The sequence below is a fragment of the Muntiacus reevesi genome, chromosome 2 (genome assembly GCF_963930625.1).
Source record: "Muntiacus reevesi chromosome 2, mMunRee1.1, whole genome shotgun sequence".
Lineage (NCBI taxonomy): Eukaryota > Metazoa > Chordata > Mammalia > Artiodactyla > Cervidae > Muntiacus > Muntiacus reevesi.
The window spans coordinates 77,405,354-77,433,344 of record NC_089250.1 but is presented as its reverse complement, the minus strand read 5'-3'; the positions used below and the strand labels follow the sequence as shown (position 1 = coordinate 77,433,344).

Here is a 27,991-nt window from a genome sequence, read left to right as displayed (position 1 = left end):
TGAAAGCAGTCATCAGCGACACATGATCAGATGGACACGACTGTGTTACAATAAAACTTTATTTACAGAAACGAACCGTGGGCCGGATTGGCCCATAGTCTGTGTAGCTTACCATTCCTTGTTCAAGAGTTTTGTGTGAATGACCTTAGTGGCATTTTAGTCATGCAAAGCGTTGTTTGGTTTGGAGCATCTTCATTTTCTCAAAGCTTGTTTAATCTGCTCCCTGCCATTGTTAATTGCATTTATTGAACATCTCACAATGATGTTATAAGTCTTGTACCAAAAAGCCAGAACAGTCCCACTCTTTTAAGTTTGCAGTAAGAAGGCCTTGGTCATATGTACAGATAATCACCCAGCATCTAAAAATACCAGCTTTGGAATCAGCCTGGGTTGGAATCCGACCTCTGCCATGTACTACCCAGTGACTGAACAAGTGATGTGGTCCCTCTAGGCCTCAGTCTTCTCATTCATAAGTAGTGCTGAGAATAATACTGACAGCGGTACCCAGCTCATAGGAATGTCGGGATCTTCAAATGAGACCATTCTTGTGGAATGCTCAGCAGGGCATCTGCCTTCCCAGAAGCCGCCGAAGACTCTTAGCTGCTGTTTCTGTTGCTTAAACAGCATTGCAATGGGTGGGCTCAGCAATTTCCTTCAATTATCAGACGATTGGGACTTGGCATTCACTGAGGAAATAAACTTGGAATATCCATGTCCTTTCAGATGTTTGCAGTTTCGCTTTTCCTGTTCATCTTTCACCGCACATGAATCTTAAAAAAAAAAAAAATCAAGCAGCTGGATTTTGTAACTCCAAGAGTAAAGAACACAGCTGGCGATGTGGATAAATTAAGTTGCACGCAATAAACACATCTTTAATGATAAGCATCTACATGAAGTATAAGCCGGGCGTCTCAATCACTGTAAAAAGGATATTCTGATGAGTGAGCACGGAGCTGACTGATTTGAAAATGTACCCTTGAATCTGTTACAACACATAACTCAATCAAAATCCACGGATTATGCAAAATTATACAACTGTGAACCGTTCCCTAGCAGAGCGAGCACATTAATGGTAGGAAGAGCTAGCCTGATTGTTTTAAAGGATACAGTGAGCGTGTTCACAGATCTTATTTTACGGGGGGCCAATTAAGCAGCTTGATTTTCAGTCTCCATCTTCCTTCCGGGTATTATGACGGTGGTAGTGGGAAAGTTTGGGGAAGGAAAGACGCCCCGGACCCCCCCTCTTTTTTTCCCTCCCAGGGGCTGCTAGGAGCTGCAGTTAGAAGGTCTCCACGCGCCCGCCTCGGTTTAAGCGGGTTTCTGGTGTGTGCTTCGGGGGGATCCGCTGTGATTGTTGCTGCCTGTTCTTATCGAACCTCACCTTGTGTTGACAGGGGACGCCCCCTTCCAGTGCTGGCTCTGTAGCGCCAAGTTCAAAATCAGCTCGGACTTGAAAAGGCACATGCGCGTGCACTCGGGGGAGAAGCCCTTCAAGTGCGAGTTCTGCAGCGTCCGCTGCACCATGAAGGGGAACCTCAAGTCGCACATCCGCATCAAGCACAGCGGCAACAGCTTCAAGTGTCCGCACTGCGACTTCGTGGGGGACAGCAAGGCCGCGCTGCGCAAGCACAGCCGGCTGCACCAGGCCGAGCACCCCGAGAAGTGCCCCGAGTGCCCCTACTCCTGCTCCAGCAAGGCCGCCCTGCGCGTGCACAGCCGCGTGCACTGCCCCGACCGGCCCTTCAAGTGCGGCCACTGCAGCTTCGACAGCAAGCAGCCCAGCAACCTGGCCAAGCACGTGAAGAAGTTCCACGGCGACGCGCTTAAGAGCGAGGCGGCGGAGCGGAGGGACGCGGGCCGGCCGGGCGGCCGCCAGGCGGCCAGGCTGGACGCCAAGAAGACCTTCCACTGCGACCGCTGCGACGCCTCGTTCATGCGCGAGGACTCGCTCCGCAGCCACAAGCGGCAACACAGTGAGTACGGCGCCGGCAAGGGCGCGGGCGCGCCGGGCCTGCAGCTGCAGGCGGGCGCCGGCAAGCCACCCGCGGGGCCCCTGCCGCTGCCGCCCACCCCGGCGCCCCAGTTCAGCGAGGGCAGGGTCAAGATCATCGTGGGCCACCCGGTGCCCCAGGCCAGCGCCATCGTCCAGGCGGCGGCGGCCGCCGTGAACCTCGTGCAGCCCGCCTTGGTGGCGCCGAGCCCCGAGGAGCTGCGGGGCAGCAGCCGGCTGCAGGTCCTGCGCCAGGTCAACCTGATTGCGCCCCCCGCGCCCCCGGGCTGCCCCGGCGAGGCCGCGGCGCTGCCCCAGCCGGCTGTCCTGCTGACCACCCACGACCAGACCCTCATCCCCACGGCCCCGGGCGGCCCCCAGGAGGGCTCTGGCAACCAGACCTTCATCACCAGCTCGGGCATCACGTGCACTGACTTCGAGGGCCTGAACGCCCTGATCCAGGAGGGGACCGCTGAAGTGACGGTGGTCAGCGACGGAGGCCAGAGCATCGCAGTGGCCACCACGGCGCCGCCCATATTCTCCACGTCCCAGCAAGAGCTCCCCAAGCAGACTTACTCCATCATCCAAGGAGGGGCCCACCCAGCGCTGCTCTGTCCCGCGGATTCCATCCCGGACTAGTGCTTATAAAACAAGAGAAAGGGGGGGGAAGGAGTGACACCCAAAAAGGACGGCAGAAAGAGAATTCTGTAAGAGAATTGCTGTTTCCTTACTGTTTTCAAGGGCTGCTGTGAAAAACGCCTCGCCCCCATAATAAATTGCAATTTTATACTGCTCACTGTAATTTTTTTACGCTGTGATGATTTTGAGACCTCTGAATCACCGTGTTGTAACTGCTGTAGAGTCTTCAATGCTACCAACATGATGCCATTTAGGGTTTGGAATGAAATGAGTAGTGAATACATTTGTTTGCTTCCAACTTGATTTCCCAAGTCTAATAAAGGATTTTTCCATCTCATTAAATTTGTGTAGTAGATGGTACTTCTCAGCCTGTTGTGAGCTTCCATTCTGAAATCCCCCCAGTGTTTTGGGTAATAGTGTTTTAATACATGGATACAAATCTATTGGCATGAAGGACCATTTTCTACATAATGTTACATGGATATGCGACTAAAAACAGTTTAGTGCAAATGAGGGGGCGGGGGGAAGGAATGGTTTCCTGATAAGTTGATACATGATTCAAACATAACAAATGTTAATGATTCTTTAGAGTCACCATATGATTTGGGTTATTGGGGGGTGAGTTATATAATTAAAGAGAACTTGAAGAAGCAAAGGTTCTTAGTCCTCTCTCATAAATAGTATGTAAACGTCTTACCTTCTTCACAGTCAAATATGTGCGGTGCCTAAAGTGACCCAACAATCATTTTTATTTTAAAACGTCAGAGTGACGAACCTGACATTTCTGTTTAGATGCTAATATAATGCAAGTTCCTGTTAGGCTTTAGGACAATTTTCTAGGATACCGTTGTGTTAGATATTAATATACATGCAGTCCCAGGGATCAGACAAGCGAGATTGGAAAAGCATCTATGTTTTTCCAAAGGGTGGGCTGTACAGAGAGGAAAATTCACATTTTACTGTTTTGAATTGAAATGCCGTGTGATCAGTAGGTGGCGCCAGAGAGTAGTCTCAAGTTTCCCGTACTTCAAAGACCTGAGGCTTCCCTGGGGCTCAGATGGTCAAGAATGCACCTGCAATGCAGGAGACCCAGGTTCCATCCCTGGATGGGGAAGATCTCCTGGAGAAGGGAGTGGCTAGCCACGCCAGTATTCTTGCTTGGAGAATTTCATAGACAAAGGAGCCTCGAGGGCTTCATAGTTGATGGGATGGCAAAGAGTGGGACAAAACTGAGCAAATTAACACTTTGACTTTCAAAGACCTGAATTAGGGTCTTCGTCTCTGATTTCCAGCTTCTAGCATTATCTTCAGCTCAGGATGGGCTCTTAACAAACTCTAAATGAATGAAACATGCTGTCACAGAGCATCAGCAAAGATTGGTCAGGAGGGGGGGGTTACATTTGTGAGAGAAGTATATTTAAATTGAGAGAACACTTTAGATACATTTTTACCAGAGTCATCAACACTTTAATTTTCGTAACACATGAACTTATTAAAATTCTCATGCATATCAACTCACTTTTACATAAAGATACTATCCCCCCTTTTTTGTAATAGCAAACTGAGAAACGATGCAAAATGGAGATGCCGGAAACCTTGAGAGTTGCCTGTTAGAAGCAGAAAGCCAGCTTTCCATAAGACACAGAGTTCAAGCTGCGTTTTGTCTTCTGTTTTTGGTCCCTTCTATCTGAACACAGTTTTGATAATTCACATATCTTCTTTGCCAGAATTTATTTTCAGCTATGGTAATATGGTATTTATTTATCAGCTATGGTAATAATGCATCATTAACTGTGGTTTGGTAAGAAATAAAAAAACTTGCAGTTTACTCTGTTAGTATTTTAGTTATTTTATCACTTTAGGATTATTGCTTGCAGCTCTTTGAGAAAATATTCAGCCACTAAATTCTAGCTGGGAAACTGTCATGAACCTATGTTCTACATGTTTCTTTTTTCCCAGTGTGCCCCTTGCTTCAACTTTTAAATGATATTTTCCTGCTTATGAATGTTATGTTGTCAAGATAGAAAATAAGGGAACCATGTTACAACTCTTCCTCCAACATACAAATGGGTTATGTCCTGATAAAGCCATCATTAGGTTGAAAATATTACTAAGTCGGAAATATCATTAAGTGAAAAATGCATTTAATGCAGCTAATCTACTACTAAACATAGGTTAGCTTCACCTACCTTAAACATGCTTGGACCATTTAGGTTAGCTGACCGCTGGGCTAATACAAAGCCCAACAAAGCCTATTTTGTAGCAGGATATGGAATATCTCGTGTAATGTACTGACTGCAGAAGGTGACGGTCATGGATTGTAGGGGTACGGAATGGCTGTAGGTGTATCACTGGTTCATCTTTGGGATCCCACGGCGGAGTCACTGCCACGGCCCAGCCTCGGGAGAGATGATCAGACTGCAGAGTGCTAGCCCAGGAAAAGATCAAAATTCAAAGTACGGTTCCATTGAATGCATATTGCTTTTGTACCATCGAAAAGTTAAAAAATTGTAAGTTGAGCCATCGTATAAATTTGGGGCCACCTGCATATATATTGAGAAAAATTCAAAGACGCTGATAGTTTTACTGCCCAGGTGTAAAAATTGTGACCATCTTGATGTACCTTCTTCTAATCATTATTCTCTGTGCTTGCCTATGTTTTCTCCTCCAGTTACAGAGCTGGGGTTGAATTGAGCACACTGTTTTCTTTTTATATACTATGTTTGTCTTTATACCATTACATCTCCAGAGAGCTGCGCCTCTCCATTTATACATGTAAAGCACATACACATACATGCATATACACACACGTGCATATTTGAATTTTTTTTAAACAAACTACAACAGGAAAACTTGTTCTTCCTGATAAGCTATATAGAGAGCTGGACAAAAACCAAGACAATAATCTCCAGCCTATTCTTACCCCACCCAAGCTGAGAAGGTCTCTGTGTTCATACCAACTCAAAAGATAACCTAGAAAAGGTTTGTCCTTATTTTTGTAGTCTTGCACTATATACATTTCTCTCTGATGTGAAAAATGAAAGTGTTAGTCGTTCAGTCGTATCCGACCCTTTGCGAGCCCATGGACTGTAGCCCACCGGGCTCCTCTGTCCATGGAGTTCTCCAGACAAGAGTACTGAGGGGGGTAGCCATTCCCTTCTCCGGGGGATCTTCCCCACCCCGGGATCGAACCCAGATCTCCAGATTCTTTACCGTCTGAGCCACCAGTAGAGGTTTTTCCTTGTTTTTGTAGTATCACACTACGTCCGTTTCTCTCTGCCTTGCTCTTATTGCTCCACACACAGTACCATCTGTCAGTACAGCAACGCCTAACTTTTTTTAAGCCAAAGGTAGAGTGTGAATTACCGTGTTATAAGCACCCACCTCCATATTCGTGGGTATTTTGGTGGTTTGGGCGTTTGTTTGCCGTTACAAACTGCCACAGTAAATGTCTTACATGATGCCTCGTATTCGTGTGTGCTTTATTTGCTTTCTGTAGGTTAGATTTCTCAAAGTGAGCTTCAGTGAGTTTCTGCAGTTTGCACTTGCGTAGACTCAGATGACTTTTTCAAAATGATGGTCTCACTGGGATGAGCCCCAGCTATCACCAATCTCGGGTGTTACTGACCTTTTGAGGTCTAGTCAATCTGATGTGTGAAAATGGTCATCAGGACTCTGCATTCCCTGAGCTCCTGCTTTGATCGGCATCTCCCTGACGCCTCTGCGTAGACTTCTGATTATTTGCACTTTTCTTATCTATGAACTATAAACTCATACTCTCATTTTTCTCCATGGGTTGTTGGGCAACTGGGACATGAACCCCGTGTCTCTCACATGGATACCCTTCTTCATTGTACATTCCTATGAAACTTGCCAATTTTTTTCTGTAATTAATGGTCTATTTGGATTTTATATCTCAACCTGATATATTTTGGTACTACAGACTTTGCAAAAGGAAAATAAACCCATTCATTTCACTCTAAATTTTCAAATCTGTAGTATATAATTCCACTTAGTCTCTTAAAATTATTTAGAATCTTCGGTATTTTTTTGGTCTAGGAGCTTTCTGATTACCTTTTTTTGTTTGTTTGGGGTTTTGTGAAAGGTTTTGGGGGTTTTTTGTTTGACTTTTGGTTTTGTTTTGTTGTCGTTGTTGGGTTTGGGTTTTTTGGGTTTTGTTTTGTTTTGTTTTTTGGTATTTTCAGTTTTCTTCTTAGGTAGTCTGCCAAGAGTTTATCTTGTTGTTTATGTAAAAGTAACGCTTTTGCTTTTATTTATCCTTTCTCTGCTTCTCCTCTGTTTTATTCACTTCAGCATTTATCTTTATTTCAGTATTGTCTTTATTAATTCATTCCCCTGTTTTTCTTTCAGTTTTTTTATTAGTGTGATTTCCTGTATTAAGTTCACTTATTTTCAGCCTTTAATAGTAAAATCATTTAAACCTATGTATTTTCCAGTATGACTTAAAGATCTTTTTTTTCAAAAAAAGATAATTTTTTTTGAAGTTTCAAAATCATGACTGTCATACAAATATGAAGTGAACAGACATTAGCAATTTCATTTAATTCAGTAAGTAATGAAGGAATCAGTAAGATGTTACAACAGGTTCCAAGGAGAATTCAATGAATGAACACTTAAACAGGCAGTCAGGAATACTGAAGTGAGTTCACAGACAGATGCAAAATTGGTTAGTGTCTACAGGGCAACCATCAGTTGCATTCCACCCACAAAGTCTGTGTGCATTCTTACATGTTTTTTGCATTATCGTATGTTTCTATAACTCACAAAGTTGTAAAATATCTCAAAAACACTGATAGGCATTGACCCCTGTAGAATTAGGGGACTCCGGGCTGGGATCTCACACACCAGCCAGTAATCTTTTTTGCCTGTTTCCAAGTCTTTCAGAAATTTTCTTGACATCCATATCTCTACAGATTTTTATATGAAGTGTCTTTTCAAAAATTTCTAGATTCTTTGTTATTCCAGTTTTAGGGTTGGTTAGTTGGTTTGGTGGGTCAGGGGGATAAAATCCAAGAGGTTTATTTCTTATTTTTTTAAGTAAGTACAATTTGTGAAACTACATTTTGGTTTTTGATATTAATGTTTTGATCTGAGAATATGACCTGTAAAATATGTGCTTTTGGTAATTTATTAGTTTTCTTTATGGCCATGCAGTGACCAATTTTTGTAAATGTATGATGGTGATCTCTGAATTAAGCGTGTTGATTTTGTTATTCAGATTTTCTGAATCCCTCTTAGTTTTTGTCTATTTGTTAAATTTTGAAATAAGTATTTTTAAACCTTTCACTATCATTGTGTTTTTTATCAAGCTTTTCTTGTATTACTGTGTTTCATTTTATTATATTTTGTCACACGTTGTTTGATGCATATAATTTTGTGGCTGTGATGTGTTCTTTGTCAATGTCACAATTTATCCTTTGTGCCTGATCTTTCCATTTAAAAGCTTTTGGCCTTAAATCATACTTTATTTTGTGACGATATTCTAAGACTTTTTTATATTTTATTATATTTTCTCAGTTTATCTTTGCCCACTCTGTGGTTTAATATCTTTCTTTAATAGCATCTTTTTGTCTTTGGTTAGAGAATTCAAACTGTTTGCATTTATCATAGTAACATATACTTAGCATTATTCATTTCTGTCTTATTTAATATTTACGACTTATTAAACTTTGTGATTTTCTTCTTTTCCCTTTCCAGCTTTTCACCTTGTTCTCAATGGTTCTTAAATATGTCTCCATTCTGCTAATAGTTACTTTCTAAACTTTAGTGATTGTTCTTAAATTGCTTCCTCTGCTGTTATATCAAATATAAATATTAACCAGGCGCCAGCCTTTCATTACGTCCTCCTAAGAGGAGGCTGTGGGACCACATCTCTTTCTACAACCCCCTCCCCAAATCCTGGGTTTTGCTGAAATAGCTTCTAAATCGTTTACTTCCAGGCTTTTGTTAAATTTTACCCTACACAATGTCTCTTATGTTATAATTCCCAAATTACCATCATCCACTGAGATATAATCAAAGTTACAACATTCATTATTCATCTTAGTGTCCTATACTCTTTTTCCTGTATTTCATATCTTTATTCTGATTTTTATCCTTATTCCATTAATCTCTTGAGTATATTCCTCAGAAAGGTCACATAGGTTGGTATTTCTTTTGTCCTGGCAGAGGAATAATACCTTTGGACAGAGGGTTCTTTTAAGTCATCTTTAAAATCTGTTCTCATGGAGATGAGAAGTTTGATACTGATCTGATCCAGTGACTGGCAAAACTGAGATAGAATGGCAGTAAGGGGGAAGAAGTTGGGGAGTCTCTCATCTCAGCCAATCAGATCGAAAGAACCGGTCTCTGAAACTTGCAGATCCGAAACTAATCATTTCATCCTACTACTCAGCAACAAAATTATGGTTCTATAAATTGAAACACATTTTTTTATTCCCTTTGACCATAGGGCTCCAAGCTTTAAATACTTCTTTATGTCAGATTATCATTAGAAACAACTTTTTGTTGTTGTTTTTCAAATTATCAAAACATATTTTGATAATTAAAATTTTAAAAATTTACTGAGAGATAGGACTAGTTTTTAATCAGCTTATATATCTGTGATGAACAGTACTTAAAAGTTTGTATCAGCTGCTAGAATGAGGGATAGATCATTTGCAGTTATATTCTCAGTTTTCTTTTTTATTGGTGTAAACCCTGAGAAGTCTCAGTCACATAAGTAAGGATGTGGACATAGAAAGTGTATTGTTTCAGCAATGCTTCTCAATTATTTAAATTCCTTCTGAGTTAAATGCCAGATCATACAATGATCAATCATAATTAATTGGGTCAATTTTGTTAAAAGCAAAGAACTGAAAACCACCTGAGATTTCCTTCCCAGTCATGGAGCACTTACTTTCTCAACCTCGGCACCATAAGTCACCTCCTGGGTGTTTTCTTAGACGATCAGCTTTAGGGGAAAGTACACGTAAAAGTGGAGGATCTGAGAACTGGTTTCCTCAATCATGCCCGTGACCCTCTTGAGAAATCTTTCTGTATTCCGCAAACACAAGAACCCCAGTTAAAGGCCCTCGCTATGGAGCAGGGTTTAGCAAACGTCTGTAAGCCAGAGACAATAGTGGAGGAGAGGGTATAGTTGTGTTCCAATAAAACTTTATTTATGGACATTGACAGCTGAATTTCATGTCCTTTTCAAGCGTCACAAACTATTCTTTTTCTCCAACCATTTTTTTTAAAATGTGAAAACCATTCCTGGCTCACAGACCACACAAACACGGGTGTGTTGGACCACAGTTTGCCAACTCTTGCCCTAGTACAACTGCACAGAGTAGGTACATAACAGACTATTATCAAATAAAGAGCAATAATGATTTTCAGTGATAAAAAGCTAACATTTATTGACTCCGGATATGCCGTGCATGCATGCATGCTAAGTCACTTCAGTCGTGTCCGACTCTGCAACCCCATGAACCGTAGCCCGCCAAGCTCCTCTGTCCAACACAGTGCTAAATGCAGTTACCTCATCCTCCTAACAGCCACGAGGGAGGCACAATTATTACCCACATTGTGCAGAAAAGATGTTTCCCAGCTTGCCTGGTGTAAGATTCACCTGGAAAACTTGTGACAAAGGCCCGCAGCCACAGCCCAGCTTTGGGAATACCGATAGAGTGCGCCTGTGAGGGGGCCTGAGAACCTGTGCTTTAGAAATTGCACCGGTGACTATTTTTCTGGTCCAGACAACATGGGAAACACTAAAGAATCAAAGGCTCAGGGAGGGTAAGAAACCCACCGAAGGTCACAAAGCAAATCCCTTGTAATGCTGCAGCCATCAGCCGGCATTCAAATCACCTGCCCCATCCTAACCGACTTGTTTTCTGTCGTCACGACCTTCCTCCAGTTTGGTAAATCCGGGATCCTTCTCTGCTCCCACCCAGCCCTGGACCCCTGGAATATCAAGTGGGACTGGGGAGCCGTTGCTGGCGTGCCTGCCACACCCACCCCCAGATGTGAGTGACAGATGTGTTCTGTTGCGTGTTGGTTTATAGCTATAGCTTGGGGAATTCAAAGGTAGAATCTTTGCCCTGAGCTTCTCATACACACCAAAATATTTGTTTTGTGTTTCATATTATTCTGTGTTTGATCTAAGAGAGTAAAATATAAGCCTGTGAGCATTCTTCCAAAAGGAAAAGGCCAAAAAAATAAATAAGTAAATGGGGCTCCTTGGGGAATGTTAGCTCCTGGGAGAGGTGTTTACTTCCAGAGAAGCAATACCACATGTATATCATGTCTATAAAGAGACCACGTTGTCCATCATCCAGTCTGGGACAGAGAGTGAGGCGGCACTCTGATAATTAGGACGGGCGAGCAGGTGTAAGTGGCTTCCAACATGCCCTTAGCACCCATTCCAATGGAAGGCCAAGCCAGAAGCCGTAAAATAATGCCTAATGCTTTGCCCTAGCAGTGGAAGGCAGCAACACAACATAAGGCAAAGGTCAGAGTTTCATACCCCACGGGTCAGTTTTCCAAGAAAAATAACAAGTCACATGCCACAGAGTTGATGGAGTTTGAGTTTTGACCTAATGCTTTACAGATAAATGTATTATTACTATAAATGTATCGTCTTTCTCTGTTTATTCTTCGCTGTGTGATTGCATTCCTATTTCCAATGTTAGTAGGCATAGTGGATTAGATTTCTGTTTCCAACCCGGCACCCCCTCCCTGGGACTGAATCATCCTTACCCAGCCTTGCCCATCAGTATCACGGTGGGTAGAGTGGCTTCCGGGCCCCGCTGACTCTGGGCGAAGCTTTGTGGTTTGCTGTGGCCAATGAAGCCGAAGGGAAGAGGGGTTTTAACTGGGCCTGTGTAATTTGGCTCATCCTCTCGCTCTCAGATGACCTGTCATGAGAAGCACATGCCTTGTGTAGATAAAGACCCAAGGAAAAATGAGCAGACACATGGAGTTGGCCTGAACCCAACCCAACAGAGCCACAGTGACTCCCAGATCCATGAAAAAGAACATAAAGATTTGTTGTCAAGAGCCATTGAGATTTTGAGGTTGTTACACAGCAAAAGCCAACACAGGAGACTATTAGTGAACATCCTCAATTTATGATTTTCTGCTGAATTGCTGTATCCCATATTTAGCATTTACCTGAATAAGTAAAACAATGTTTCCCCTACAATACCACTTTAAAATCACTTTCAACACAAGTATGATGAAAAAAATATTTGTCCTTATAAACTTTGAATGCAAATCCAGCAGGTCTCTTCTTCACATCTTATCTTACCTCCTTTTCCTTCCTTTTCTGTTTTTTTTTTTTTAAATTTTTGGCCAGTTCCCTTTTTTCAGAAATGGAAAGAAAACTGCCCAGAGGCCTCCCCACTCGGTCTGCCCAAGGCCTGTTAGTCTCCCTGTGGGCATCTTTGGTTAGAGGCAGCGTTTTCCCTGCTGCCTCTGAGGCTCAGCGCCTTCCAGAAGATACGTGGGAGTAACAAAGTTCTGGAGATGCTTCAGCTTTTGGGAGAGTTTACACCTTTTCTTAAAGAGGATTCCATTCGTTTCTACCTGACTCTAACTTACTATGTGTCTTCAGAAAGATCAGCAGAGTTCAGGTTAATTTGAAAGATTTGTATGTTGAAGGATCCATGAGAACTTGGAATTTTTTCAGTATTAAAAGTTCTTGCAAGTTAGTAAGTTGGCAGTCAGTCATCTTTACAGAGCTTCTTTCCACCTAGTCCAGTGTAGACAGCATGCATGCTAAGTCACTCCAGTCGTGTCTGACCCTCTGTGACCCCGTGGACTGTGGCCCGCCGGGCTCCTCTGTCCGTGGAATTCTCCAGGCAAGAATACCAGAGTGGGGTGCCATTTTCTCCTGCAGGGGATCTTCCCACCCCAGGGATCAAACCCAGGTCTCCTGCATTGCAGGCGGATTCTTTACCAGCTGAGTCACCAGGGTGTCTAGGGGTAAAAAAAACAAAGGGTTCTGTGACGCAGTTTGTTAGGGCTGGGCCTGTGAAGGACACGTGGCTATCATTCAAAGCCCTCGAGAGCCTGGGTTGTACGCAGGCCCGTGGAGAAGTGGAGCATGGATGGCAGCGGTTAGGAAGGAAGGCTCTGCAGTCAGATGAATGTGGGGTAGAATCCCAGCTCCGATTATCCCAGAGAATGAAAATGACCCAGACAAGTGACCTAACCTCCCTGAACCTCTCAGTTTGGTCTTCTTTATAATGTGAGAGAATAACCGTGCCGGCCTTAGAGTGCTATAAAGAAGAACTAAATAAAATAGTACATGTTAAATAAAATAAGGCATGTTAAGATACAGAAAATTAGCAAAGGGGAGAAGGAAGGGAGAGGGGACAAGTTAGGAGTGTGGGATTAACAGATACACATGCTATGTGTAAAACAGGTAAGCAACAAGGACAAACGGTGTAGCCGTATCCATTTTCTTATAATAACCTATAATGGAATATAATCTGCAAGTATACTGAATCACTATACTATATACCTGAAACTCACATAATATTGTAAAGCAACCATACCTCAATTTAAAAAGAAAAACAGAAAGAGTGATACATGTTAGGTACCTAACACATGTGAAAGTCGCTCAGTTGTGTCCGACTCTTTGCGGCCCCAGGGACTATACAGTCCATGGAGTTCTCCAGGCAGGATACTGGGGTGGGCAGCCTTTCCCTTCTCCAGGGGATCTCCCCAACCCAGGGACCGAACCCACGTCTCTTATGTCTCCTGCACTGGCAGGCGGGTTCTTTCCCACTCACACCACCCGGGAAGGCCAGCACGAACCAGAGGAGGTCTCAGAGCTCACTCACAAGAGCAGCGTTTCTGCAGAGGTTGCAACAGTGCGTGATGGCAGCAGTGGCAGTTTCTGGGAGCAGCGGGGCCCCGCTGGGGAGTTTCCAGCTTCAGCATCACAGACACCCCTGCGGCATCACGAGTGTGGCCTGTCTCCCTGTCCACCTGTCGCCTGAGCTGTGCTCTCAGCTCCCTCACTTGCCACCAGTCAATTCCTGATCTGGTGCAGTTGGCCAGCAGTTTCTGTTGCTTGTAATCAACGAACTCTAATTGATAAACTCCCAAAGAGAGGATCTCTGATGGGATCTACGGTCACTGGTCTTTACTGAGGACTCCCTCTGGGCAGAATTGAGGGCTGTATCAATGTAGACATCATTGCTTAGACTCAGCCCTTGCACTCAGCTAAAAAGCCAGTTCAGATCTTTTTGGTCTAATAGTGCAAACCTTGTTTCCTTTAAACAAAAAGATGCCCCTACCACCAGCAGGGGAATTCTCCTTCCTTCTGAGAGCTTAACGGGTTCCAGTGTGTGAGGGCCGGCCTTCGTGAGGGGAGGGCATGTGTCCCATGCCTGGCCAATCACAGCACCCTGTGACCTCGGCCAAAGGTATCAGTCCAAAAGCAAAGGTTAGCGAGATTATCCTATAAGGCAACGGAAAGAGTTGCTGGTTTCAACAGAAATAATTGACAGTAAATATTTATCATCTCTACGGCAGCTCCTCAGTTCTGTAGTTCTAGCACAAGAGCAGCCGTGCGAAGTGAAAGTCGCTCAGTCGTGTCCGACTCTCTGCGGCCTCATGGACTGCAGCCCACCAGGCTCCTGTGTCCAGGGGATTCTCCAGGCAAGAATACTGGAGTGGGTTGCCATGCACTCTTCCAGGGGATCTTCCCGACAGAGGGATCGAACCCATGTCTCCCACATTGCAGGAGAATTCTTTACCCTTTGAACTGCCCAGGAATCAGCCATAGATAAATATGGAAATGAGTGGAGCCATGTTCCAATAAAACCTGATTTACAGAAACATGCAAATGGGCCAGATTTGGTCCATAGACCATAGCTTGCCAACCCCTGGGCTAAAGGATGGGTATATGACCCAAGACAAGCCAATCAGGCACTTTGTAGATACTCAATAAAATCAATAATTATAGAAATTTGTATTTTAAAGTATTTTATTTATTTTAAACATTTTATTGAAAGTATTTATTGCATTTAAAGTAGTTTTTAAGGTTATTATAGTGTAAGGGTAGTAGGTAGATGGCTGCTGCTGATAATAATAAAAATAACTAATATACTTGATTCTTTACTGTCAGCCCCTTTATATATATTTCCCTTTTAATACTCAGAAAAACCATTTGAGTTAGGTAGAATTATCATCCTCATTTTGCAGATGAGGAAACTGAGGCCTGAGGAGGTTAAGAGACTTGTTCAAAATCACACATCTCTGAAGAGCTGGACTCGGCGAGACGATGCGTGTGAGATGTGTTCACGGAGGCTCACATGGCGAGCCTCTGATCACTCTTCACTGACAGCATCGCAGCCATCACTGCCATCACCACTGATGCCTCGCAGCTGAGGGCAGGTTAGGTAGCCTTCCCAGACCAGGCCTCGGACCTGCTCTGGAAATGTCCAGGCTGAACAGGGAGAGAGGGAAGGAGCAGCAGGAGCTGGCTTCCCTGCCCCTCTTGCCATCAAAGCCTTCGCGTCTCCTCCCCACCCGCCTCCTGTCCCAGCAAACCGCCTGCCTCCAGCCAGACTGCGGTTTCTCCAGAGGGCCACGTCTATTCCCTTTGCCTCATTTCTCTGTCTGCCTAAGACCGACTCTTCCTGCACTTCTGGGGCTACGAGTCTGCCTCTTGCATGAAGCTTTGCCTGACCACTGTGTGAGTCTTTATCCTACTGTATGGAACTGTTTACTTATTTTTCCTCTCGACTACTCTGTGACTTCCTTAAAGGCTTACTGTGACATTCCTAGAGGTTGATATAGCACCTCACACTCAGATGGAACCCAATTAATTTTTGTTAAACAAGTGAATGGTTCTGGAACAAGTGCTAGTAGAATATGTCAGAGTCGGGGAGACTGTGTGCCATAATATCAGTTCAGTTCAGTTGCTCAGTCATGTCTGACTCTTTGAGACCCCATGTACTGTAGCCCACCAGGCCTCCCTGTCCATCACCAACTCTCAGAGTTTACCCAAACTCATGTCCATTGAGTCAGTGACACCATCCAACCCTCTCATCCTCTGTCGTCCCCTTCACCTACCGCCTTCAATCTTTCCCAGCATCAGGGTCTTTTCCAATGAGTCAGTTCTTCGCATCAGGAGGCCAAAGTATTGGAGTTTCAGCTTCACCATCAGTCCTTCCAGTGAATATTCAGGACTGATCTCCTTTAGGATGGACTGATTTGATCTCCTTGCAGTCCAAGGGACTCTCAAGAGTCTTCTCCAACACCACAGTTCAAAAACATCAGTTCTTCAGCGCTCAACTTTCTTTATGGTCCAACTCTCACATCCATACATGACCACTGGGAAAGCCATAGCTCTGACTAGATGGACCTTTGTTGGCAAAGTAATGTCTCTGCTTTATAATATGCTATCTAGGTTGGTCATAGCTTTTCCTCCAAGGAGCAAGCGTCTTTTAATTTCATGGCTGCAGTCACCATCTGCAGTGATTTTGGAGCCCAAGAAAATAAAGTCAGTCACTGTTTCCACTGTTGCCCCATCTATTTGCCATGAAGTGATGGGACCAGATGCCATGATCTTAATTTTCTGAATACTGAGTTTTAAGTCAACTTTTTCACTCTCCTCTTTCACTTTCATCAAGAAGCTCTTTAGTTCTTCTTTGCTTTCTGCCATAAGGGTGGTGTCTTCTGCATATCTGAGGTTACTGATATTTCTCCCAGCAATCTTGATTCCAGCTTGTGCTTCATCCAGCCCAGCATTTCTCATGATGTACTCGGCATATAAGTTAAATAAGCAGGGTGATAATATACAGCCTTGACGTACTCCTTTTCTTATTTGGAACCAGTCTGTTGTTCCATGTCCCGTTCTAACTGCCGCTTCCTGACCTGCATACAGATTTCTCAGGAGGCAGGTCAGGTGGTCTGGTATTCCCATCTCTTGAAGAATTTTCCACAGTTTGTTGTGATCCACACAGTCAAAGGCTTTGGCATAGTCAATAAAGCAGAAGTAGATGTTTTTCTGGAACTCTCTTGCTTTCTCGATGATCCAATGGATGTTGGCAATTAGAGCTCTGATTCCTCTGCCTTTTCTAAAACCCGCTTGAACATCTGGAAGTTCACGGTTCTGTACTGTTGAGGCCTGGCGTGGAGAATTTTGAGCGTTACTTTGCTCGCGTGTGAGATGAGTGCAGCTGTGAGATAATGCATGGACACAACAGAACCTGAAAATGACGGTGGGCTGCATGATTTCAGTGTCACCAAAAAGGAATTGGAAACGCATTTTTCTCAAGAGTAGGTAAGATAGCTGAGCAGTCCAGGCCCGCCACCCCCAACCCTGCATCCTGAGGTTTAGAATGCTTATTCCGGGGCAACATTCCTTTACCACTCAGGAACTTCCATACCTGTGCGGGCCGGCCTGGGAATCGGCGGCTGTTTGCACCATACAGGCCCTGATCCACACTGTTGCCTACCCAGTATCCTCCGCCAATATTTCATTCTCGTCATTTCGAATTCTGATCCGTGCAGGGGAGGGTCTGGAGTGTCGGAGGAGAAAGGAAAGGGGCGGAAGAACTGAGGATCTGTATCATGGTTGTTTCCACTTTCAGCTAAGACTGTGTCCTAGTGCCTGCGGGCTGCCCAAGTGGCCCTAGAGGTAAAGAACTCACCTGCTGATGCAGGAGATGCCAGAGAGGTGGGCTCCATCCCTGGGCTGGGAGGATCCCCTGGAGGAGGAAATGGCAACCCACTCCAGTGCTCTTGCCTGGAGAATCCCATGGACAGAGGAGCCTGGCAGCCGATGGTCCATAGTGTCGCAAAGAGCTGGGAGTCAGACACGACTGAAGCAACTCAGCACTAGTGACTATTTAATGAGCTTCTTTTTTTTTTTTTTTTTTTTTAATTTAAAAAATTGTATATTCTGACAAAGTGAAGTGAAGTTGCTCAGTCGTGTCTGGACTCTTTGCAACCCCATGGACTATACAGTCCATGGAATTCTCCAGGCCAGAATACTGGAGTGGGTAGCCTTTCCCTGCTCCAGGGGACCTTCCCAACCCAGGGATCAAACCCAGGTCTCCTGCATTGCAGGCGGATTCTTTACCAGCTGAGCCTCCAGGGAAGCCCAGTGGCTCAGCTCTATGTGCTATGTATCCCACATATGCTGATAGGGATGTAAATTAGTATGGCCACATGGAAGCAGAGTTTGGCATTTCCTAGGAAATTTTAACATAAGCATGTGTTCTGACCCAGGCATGCCTACCACACTACATTTCTCAAACCTACCATGCATGAGACTCACCAGGGGATCTTGTTATTAGTAAAATGCAGATTCTGGGCGTAGAGACACTTATACATATGAATCAGGAAACCTGTGCCAGAATGTTCGTAGCTACATCGCTCGTGATTACAAATTGGAGACCACCCGTCGTGAAGGTGTAGATGAAGTGTGAATACATTCACGGGGTGACAGTGAACGAACCACAGCTGCCTGCAGTGACGTGTTGAATCTCACAGGCTTAAAGGAGCAAGGGAAGGAAAGTTAAGTCATACCATTCCAGGAGTGGCAACACTAGGCAATATATTTAGGCGATGAAAGGATGTTTAAATAACGCACAGAATTAGAGATTGTGGAAGCAGGTGGCTGAAGGAAGGAGAAGCTGATATAACACGTGAAGGGCTCCTTCAGTGCTAAGAATCTTCCCTATCTCCCTATGTCGATGGTTATTCCTTAAATTGCACGTTTATGTTTTGTACATTCTTGTACGTGTGCCAAATTTAAAATTTTCAGACTTAAAAGAGTGTGGAAAGGCATGTAGCCAAGATCTCCGTCACTCAGACAACTGCATCACAAATACTGCTGTCGTGTCCCCAGAGAGAACTCATGTTACCCGCACCCTGGTCTCCACTGCATTCACAAGTTTATGTGAGAATGTGCATATATGTAACTGTGTTAAATTTTATCACGATACTATTGCGTGTGTGCATGCGTCTTGAAGAATATTCCATCTGTGCACAGAGAAATTATTTTTATGGTCACAAAGAATTTATCCCATTGTATGATATAACCATAATGTAGTAATTTTAATTATTAACTTTTAACCATAAAGTAGTATGTGAACCTGCTCCCTATTTAAAAATATATATATATATATTACTGAGTATAATGCTCTCTTAGGCACATCTGTGGATATTCTAGGCTCTCCAATCCATCCCCTCCCGAACTAGTCCCCGCCCACATCTTCCTTCACTCACGGCCGGTATGCACGTGTGCTGTCTCCCAATCATGTCTGACTCTCTGTGACCCGTGGACTGTAGCCCATCAGGCTCCTCTGTCCATGGGATTTCCCAGGCAAGAACACTGGAGTGGGCTGCCATGCCCGCCTCCAGGGGGTCTTCCCGACCCGGGCATCAAGCCTGCGTCTCCTGCCGCAGCAGGTGGATTCTTCACCCGAGCCGCCTGTGGGAACCCGTAGCCAGTGTGCATTCTGCTGAGACCTTTCTTCCCCGGACATTCATTTCTTACCCCTGGAAACATGTGGAATTGGATATGTGTTCATGTCCATGTGGGCCTCCCTGGCGGCTCAGCTGGTAAAGAATCTGCCTGCACTGCGGGAGACCTGGGTTCAAGCCCTGGGTTGGGAAGATCCCCTGGAGAAGGGAAAGGTTACCCACTGCAGTATTCTGGCCTGGAGAATTCCATGGACTGTACAGCCCATGGGGTCGCAAAGAGTCAGACACGACTGAGCGACTTTCACTTTCATGTCTTTGTAGGACTTGTTTTTCCTCCTCAGTGCAGTCTATCTAGAACTCTAGCCATGCCTATAACCATAAATCTGCCTGAGTACTTCTATTTGCTGCTTGATGTGGCTAAACCACAACTGATTCTAACCATTCCTCTCCTGTTGGGCATTCAGGTTGCTTCTCAAGGGTTTTTGCTCTGACAGTGGTACTGCAACAAACATCCTTGGACCTGCCCGCTAGGCACATGTGCAACCATTTCTCTGAAGAATCGATGAAAAGCAGAACTGACAGAATTGGCAGGGCGTATCTAAAAACTCATCACCGAATTGCCCTCCAAAGGGACTATAAATATTCACACTCCCACTAGCAATGCATTAGAGGACTAATCGCCTTGCGCTATTACTAAAAGTAGATGTTACCAGCATTCTCAATTTTTATTGAGCTGATAGGTTAAAAAAAACCAAAGACTTTATGGTTAATATTCATTCCAATAATTGGGCTTCCCTGGTGGCTAAGTTGGTAAAGAATCTGCCTGCAGTGCAGGAGACCCAGGTTTGATCTGGATCTCAGGAAGATTCCCTGGGTCAGGAAGATCCCCTGGAGAAGGAAATGGCAACCTAGTCCAGTATGCTCGCCTGGGAAATCCCATAGACAGAGAAGCCTGGCAAGTTATAGTCCACGGGGTCTCGAAGAGTCAGACACAACTTAGCAACGAAACCACCACCGCCCATATAATTAGTGATGCTGAACGCCTCTTACACATTCGTTGCCCAGAATCTGCACTTAGCCTGATCCCCAGGTCTGTCTTCTGCACGTTAAAGTTTGAGAAGCCCTGGAGTCAGAATCTGCTTCTTAACAAGGTCCCGAGTGATGCCCACACACAGTGGGAAGTGCACTGGGAGAGGGAAGCTGGACCGCAGCATACCCCCTCTCCACTGACCTGGGGCGTGCGTGAGTTTGTTTGTCTGTTCAGACAGGATATAAAATAGTACCTCAGTGTATTCTTAACTTGTATTTCTTTCATCGTAAGTGAGCTTGGGCCTTCTTTTCAAATTCTTATGAGCTATGTTTTTCTCCTCTGGGAACAGTCAGAGAGAGAATTGTGTTTTTATTTATTTCTCTTAAAAAAGAAACTACTTGGCTAATTGAGTGAGTACTAGTACTTATTTACCAGAGAGAGAAACTGGCATGAAGGCATGAGAATATGCAGCTCAGAAGGGTTGATAATGTCACAGCTTGTTTGCCTCCTGTTTATTCCCACATAAAACGAATGTCTGTCTCAAGTTCACTGGAACCACCAATTGTGGTTTTTTTTTCTTTTTTTGGTTGGTCATACCACGAAGCTTGTGGGATCTTAGTTCTCCAACCAGGGATCAAACCCGGGTCCTTAACAGTGAAAGCTCAGAGTCCTAATCACTGAACTTCCAGGGAATTCCGGGAACCACCAGCTTAGATGAGCGTTAGCTACTATCATAGATAACTGTAACTCTTACCTCACTGTTATAATAACCGTTAACATTCACAGGCCTGCCTCTGTAGCAGACACTGTTCCCTGTAGTTTACATGCATGAAGTTCATTCACCCTGGCCGCCACCCTGGGTGTGTTAGCATCCCCATTTTTTTGATGGGAAAACTGGGGCACAGGACCGCTTTCTCAAGGTCACGTGGTCTCAGAGCCGGGATTCTCACCCCAGCTGGCCCGAGTACGTGTGCTTAGTAATGACAGGAACCCACTCTGGAACCTTTGCAATGCTTTGTAAGGAGATGCCGAGTGACCAGGAGAACTCTCCTGTATAATTCAGCAGTATGCATTATCTCTTGGCAAAATGCTTAAATTATCAAAATTACAGATATACTCCATTGTTCTTTTACAAAGTGACAAGCCTTAAAAACTAACTTTCTCTGTGAAGAAAGGGAACTTCCTAACAACTATTTTTAAAAAAATCAAGACAAAAGTCATATATAAAGAATGAGGAAGTAACTAGGGGCTTCCCTAGCAGTCCAGCGGATAAAACTCCACGCCCTCAGTGAAGGCAGCACAGGTTTGAACCCTGAGAGGGGAACTTCCAGATGTTCAAGCTGGATTTAGAAAAGGCAGAGGAACCAGAGATCAAATTGCCAACATTCATTAGATCATTGAAAAAACAAGGGAGTTAAAAAAAAAAAATCTACTTCTGCTTTATTGATGACGCCAAAGCCTTTGTGTGGATCACAACAAACTGTGGAAAATTCTTCAAGAGATGGGAATACTAGACCACCTGACCTGCCTCCTGAGAAATCTGTATGCAGGTCAAGAAGCAACAGATAGAACCAGACATGAAACAAAAGACTGGTTCCAAACTGGGAAAGGAGTATGTCAAGGCTGTATATGGTCACCCTGCTTATTTAACTTATATGCAGAATACATCATGAGAAATCCTGGGCTGGATGAAGCACAAGCTGGAATTAAGATTGCTGGTAGAAATATCAATAACCTCAAATACAAAGATGACACCACCCTTATGGCAGAAAATGAGGAAGATCTGAAGAGCCTCTTGATGAAAGAGAAAGAGGAGAGTGAAAAAGTTGGCTTAAAGCTCAATATTCAGAAAACTAAGATCATGGCATCCAGTCCCATCACTTCATGGCAAATAGATGGGGCAACAGTGGAAACAGTGAGAGACTTTATTTTCTTGGGCTTCAAAAATACTGCAGATGGTGACTGCTGCCATGAAATTAAAACACACTTGCTCCTTGGAAGAAAAGCTATGACCAACCTAGACAGTATATTATAAAGCAGAGACATTACTTTGTCAACAAAGGTCTGTCTAGTCAAAGCTATGGTTTTTCCAGTAGTCATGTATGGATGTGAGAGTTGGACTATAAAGAAAGCTGAGCGCCGAGGAATTGATGCTTTTGAACTGTGGTGTTGGAGAAGACTCTTGAGAGTCCCGTGGACTGCAAGGAGATCCAACCAGTCCATCCTAAAGGAAATCAGTCCTGAGTCTTCATTGGAAGGACTGATGGTGAAGTTGAAAGTCCAATACTTTGGCCACCTGATGCGGAGAGCTGACTCATTGGAAAGACCCTGATGCTGGGAAAGATTGAGAGTGGGAAGAGAAGGGGACGACAGAGGATGAGATGGTTGGATGGCATCACCAACTCGATGGACCTGAGTTTGGGTGGACTCTGGGAGTTGGTGATGGACAGGGAGGCCTGGCATGCTGCAGTCCATGGGGTCGCAAAGAGTCAGACAAGACTAAGCAACTGAACTGAACTGAGGGTAACTAAGATTCTACATGCCCAGAGATAAGACCAAAGAAAAAAAAAGAAGTTCTAAAAAAGAAAGTAACTAGTTTCCAAGAGGAACATGATATGAAGTGAATATTTGAAATGCAGTGTTTGGCCAGGATTCCTTTGTTAGGTGATTTTGTTGCTGAAAAGAAAGAAAAGTTGTCACCTATCTGCATGTTTAAACTTGCCAACAGAATTTCCTAATCTTTTTAAATATCTTCCACCTAAAAATCTTCAGTGGGTTTGAAATCCACCTGTTACACATATAGTGGTGCACCATCTTTAGTTTAGTTTGTAGAAGCGCCAGGTTGATTATCAGGGAAGCTGAAAATTTACAAGCTGGATTTCAAAGAAAATGAAGAGTCAGTTTGTATTAACTAGTAAATGGGATTAAAAAGGAAGAACCAAAACTTAAGCATAGCTAATGGTACTTTGCTTTTTTCTATATATTCTGTGAGGTTTTCTCCTCTTCAGTTTTTCAGTGATGACCCTGAAATTAAGCCACTAAAACGAAACATGGTACAGAGCTTTATTTAGGATCATAACTTTGAATGGATGTATCACAAAATACTAAAACAATGCCTTCAAAAAAGGAAACAAATTTTAATCTGTTGCTGTCATGATAGTTGTAGAAAACATTGCTAATTTTTCACTTTGTTTTTTGTAGAAATATATGTAAGGATAATGCAAGTCAAAACCATAGTGAAATATCTTTGCACATCAATTTGATTGGCAAAAATTAAGACATCTGATAATATGGAGTGTGGGAAAGATGGTGGCTCCACGGTCCCTCCTACTTTGCTGGGAAAGCGAGGCTGATGCCGCCACTGTTTCATCATTTCTTAGTCTCTTACAGTCCAACCAATGTATGCATTCATTTAACAAACTGACACTTTTCAGAAAGATCATAGCCACATTAGTCAGAGGGCAAAGACTGGTAAACAACCCAAGCGCCCATCAACAGGAAAGCAGACAATCAGACTGGAATATTACACATCAGTCAAAATGGTTGGACGACAGTGACAGTTTGGATGACCTTAGCGATATAATAAACTAGGGAGTAATTCCTGGGAGATGACATTGCCTTTTATTTTTTCTTTTTAGTATTTGTTGATGTGGGCCATTTTTTAAAGTCTTTGTTGAATTTGTTACGTTGCTTCTGTTTTACACTTTGCTTTTTGGCCCCAGCATGTGGGAATCTTAGCTCCCTGACCAGGGATCAGAGACACGCACCCCCTGCATTGGAAGGCAGCACCAGTGGACCGCCAGGGAAGGCACTACGTTCCCTTTTAATGAAGTTCTTGAAAAATTAAGATTTAAGGAATACGTGTAGATGCAAAAAAGAAAAAAACTTGCCAAGGGGAAAAGAAGGCGAAGAAATGAAGAACGGAGGGTTTAGGTTGATGGCCATTAAACTGGGGGAGGGGCTAAGGGAGGTATATGAGAAATGCAGGTCAGGGTTAAGGTCCTGGCACGCCGGGGTTGCGGGTTCCCTGTTATTAATCCTCTCATAATAAGCCAAGGAACAAACAAGCAACCAAACAAATGCAGGCCAGCGACACATCATGGATGACAGTGGGACACGTATTGATATCAAACATGCGTTAATCCAATTCTGTGACCTGAGCTGAAGAAATGATCTCCATCCAGAGCAAATACAAACACAGGCACACACCTCGAGTGGCAGAGCGCTGTCAGACCTCTCCCCACCTCCAGGCTTCATGCATTTCCTCTTTCAGCTTCCCCAGAGGCAACCCTAGTGGCAGAAAGCAGAGGGGAACCAAAGAGCCTCTTGATGAAGGTAAAAGAGGAGTGTAAAAAAGCTGGCTTAAAACTTAACATTCAAAAAACTAAGATCACGGCATCTGGTCTCATCACTTCATGGCAAATAGATGGGGAAACAATGGAAAAGTGACAGACTTTATTTTCTTGGGCTCCAAAATCACTGTGGACAGTGACTGCAGCCATGAAATTAAAAGACACTTGCTCCTTGGAAGAAAAGCTATGACAAAACAGCGTATTAAAAAGCAGAGACATCACTTTGCCGACAAAGGACCATCTAGTCACAGCTACGATTTTTCCAGTAGTCATGTGTGGATGTGAGAGTTGGACAATAATGAAAGCTTAGTGCCAAAGAAAGGATGCTTTCGAACTGTGGTGGTGGAGAAGACTCTTGAGAGTTCCTTGGACTGCAAGGAGATCAAACCAGTTAATCGTAAAGGAAACCAACATCAAACATTCACTGGAAGGACGGATGCTGAAGCTCCAATATTTAAGCTACCTAATGCGAAGAGCAGACTCAATTGGAAAAGACCCTAATGCTGGGAAAGATTGAGGGCAGGAGGGGACGACAGAAGGTGAGGTGGTTGGATGGCATCATTGACTCAATGGACATGAGTTTGAGCAAACTCTGGGAGGTGGTGAAAGACAGGGAGGCCTGGCGTGCTGCCGTCCACGGGGTCTCAAAGAGTGGGACACGACTGAGCGACTGAACAACAAGAGGCATAACCCTTCTGAGACAGTCCAAAAGGACAGACAACCCAGCACACATGGGTGTTCTGAAATGGCTTTGCCTGTGTGTGTGCCCAGGGCTTCCCTCCTGTCTCAGTCAGTAAAGTCTGCCTTCAGTGCGACGCAGGAGATGCGGGTTCGGCCCCTGGGCCGGGAGGAAGCCCTGGAGAAGGAGAGGGCAGCCCACACCGGTCCTTGCCTGGGAGATTCCATGGACGGGAGACTGGCGGGCCACAGCCCATGGGGCCGAACGAGTCGGACACGACTGAGCCACTGACCCGCCACCGCCCCATCTGTGCACAGAGGCACACACCCCAGAGAAAGCTTTAAAAGTTGCTTTTAAAAACGTCGTGAAATTTTAACCTTGAGTGACTTCACCGGGCTTTACACAGACATCTTGACAATCAATCTACAACTTGAAAATCAACAGGAAGTTTGAGGAAAATTGAGCTCTGTCTTTGAGAAATATAAAAATGTGCTTCTCGCAGGCAGCCCCCTAGGGTTTGCCAAGGGTAAACTTCGCAAAAGGGGAATTACAGGATGGAGCGGAAACCGCACGGGGCCGGAGCAGCCGCAGAAGACAAGCTCACCCGCGGCTGTGCTGGAAATAGGGATCCCCAGGCCCGCCCCCACGGGTTCGGGGCCGGACCCGAGTCTTTTTAACCACAGCCCCCACGTGAGCCTCGGGTTCGGGCACGCTCCGGGCGCAGCCCCGCCGTAAGTGACTCCCCCGCTGCGGAGCGCGAACACCTGGGGCTTGTAGGTGGCTTCCTGCTCCCGGTCCGATGTCGTTCACCTGGGGCCAGGAGGGGTCCCCTCGGGTCTCATCAAGACCCAGCCAGTCTGAGCACGAACGCCAATTGGCTCAACCCCCCGCCCCCAGGACCACGCCTCGGTCACCTGCCGGGGGGGTCCGCCCCGCTCTGCGCCCCAGGCTTCCTGCGCGTGGTCTCGGACCCGGGCGCCGGAGTCCCGGGGCCGGGCGAGGAGGGGGAGGATCGGCAAGAAATACAGATCCCTGGGCCCTGCTGCCGGAAGCGAAAACGTGCGGAATCTGCGTTTTTACCCGGCTCTTCCAGGACCCGTGGGTTCACCCTTCAATTGTAGCCTAATTTAAATTTTAAATTCGAATACGCAGCCACGAGTGGAGGTCGTGCTTCCCAACCTTGGCTGCACTTCAGAAAAACCTGGGGAGTTTTTAAAAATAATAATAATTTTTTTTTTTTAATATATACACACCAATGCCCAGGGTTCAGTCCAGGCCAATTAAGCCAGAATCTAACAGCGCCGCCTGGACGGCAGCCGCCTCACCTGGGAGCTCGTTAGAAATACAGAAGCTCAGGCCCCACCCCAGACCCACTGAGTCAGAATCTGCATTTTAACGAGATCCCCAGTGATTCGCGCGCACATTAAGTTGCAGGAGAGCTGTGCTTCTAAAATTTTAATGGGCAAACGAATCACCTGGGGACCTCGTTAAAATGCAGACACGGTTTCTCTAACTTTAGTGTGCATGCGAATCACCTGGGGAGCTTGTTAAAATGCAGATTCTGATTCCGCGGGTCTGGGGTGGAGCCCCAGAGTCTGCATTTCTAACGAGCTCCCAGCCGGTGCGGGCTGCGCGAGTGCGCCCCGCGCTTCCCCGAGAGTCCCGAGGTCCTGGCTGCGGGCCAGTCCGCCGCCGGCGCTCCTGATAAACCGTCCCGCTGGGTTGATGAGCAGGATTGCCGCGACGTGCGCGCTCCGGCCGAGCCGGGTTAATTCCCCAACTCCGGGAACTGGCTGCGTGAGGCTGGCCGCTCGCAGGGAGTCGCCGGAGCCCCGATCCTCACGCCATGTCGCGGCGCAAGCAGGCCAGGCCCCAGCATCTCAGCTCCGAGCAGCCGCAGCCGGCGACCCGGGAGTTCGGCGAGGCGGCCCCGGCGGCGGCGGCGGCGGGGGAGCCGGGTGAGTGGCGCCGCGGGTCCCGGGGGCTGGGGGCGGTTTTCTCGGACTCTCCGCAGACCCGCGCGGGCGCGAGGTCCCGGCCATCGGGCTCGGGGCGGGGGGTGGCGGTGAGGCTTCCAACTCGAGTTCCGGGGCTCAGACCTTGTTACTCTTGCTTGTAAGTTACACACACCCCCTTGTAAATTGGCCCATCTCGGGTAGATTGTGTCGCTCCCCGAGTCGCTCTCTTGCAACCCCTCCTGCCCCCAGCCCCCCAAGCGCTATTCGATGACGGTTCATTCCTCGGACACCCTGGAAGGATGCTCTGAGATCCCTCGGGAGGCAGCCTTCGGCGTGCCGGGCCTGCTTGGCGCCGGGCTGGGGCTGTGCGCCTCGGAGGTTGGCGTCCCGAGATCCCAGGCGTCTTGCTGGGTGTTGGGGGGGAAGTGTCCGAGCTTCTGCCGGGCCTTGGACAGGTGCTGGGGCGGAGGCTCTGCGACCAACCGCCCTCCTGGAGCTCGAGGCCGCTGGGGACCGGAGCGGCGGCCCCCGAGATAAAGCGTGGCGCGTGCAGCGTGTTAGCGGTGAGCGCTGGGAGGGGCCGGGGTGCTGCCCGGGGACGGCCTCTCGGCGGAGGGCACCGTCGAGGAAAACTCCGGGGGCTCTGAGCGAGCGGTAGACGGCCGAGGGCGGTAGCGAGGCTGGAGCTGGTGCGTCCGACGGAGGTCTGAGAAGGGACGGGGGTCCCGGGCTCCAGCGAGGATGTCGACTTTTACTCTGAGCGAAGTGGCGCCAGGGTTTGGGGTCGGGAGCGGGGTCAGCGCGGTGGTGGGGTGTAGGGTTAGAGGGGTTCCGAGAGAAGCTTGGAGACCCTGGGCTACCCTGAGTGCCCAAGGCAGCCTCTGC

At 45.9% G+C, this 27,991-nt stretch overlaps 1 protein-coding gene across 3 annotated transcripts in view; it reads left to right on the top strand.

Moving 5' to 3' along the window:
- Positions 1-27,991, top strand: part of ZFP64 (ZFP64 zinc finger protein) — a 74,093-nt gene that overhangs the window by 27,390 nt on the left and 18,712 nt on the right. For 2 of the 3 annotated variants that reach the window (XM_065922198.1, XM_065922197.1), the window contains exon 6: positions 1,395-2,784. The exons of the other annotated variant lie outside the window; for it this stretch is intronic. In XM_065922198.1, the coding sequence (XP_065778270.1) occupies positions 1,395-2,629 (1,235 nt within the window). In that variant the 3' untranslated portion in view covers positions 2,630-2,784. Of the gene's footprint in view, positions 1-1,394; positions 2,785-27,991 lie in introns of those variants that run through there. 3 annotated transcript variants of the gene reach the window in all.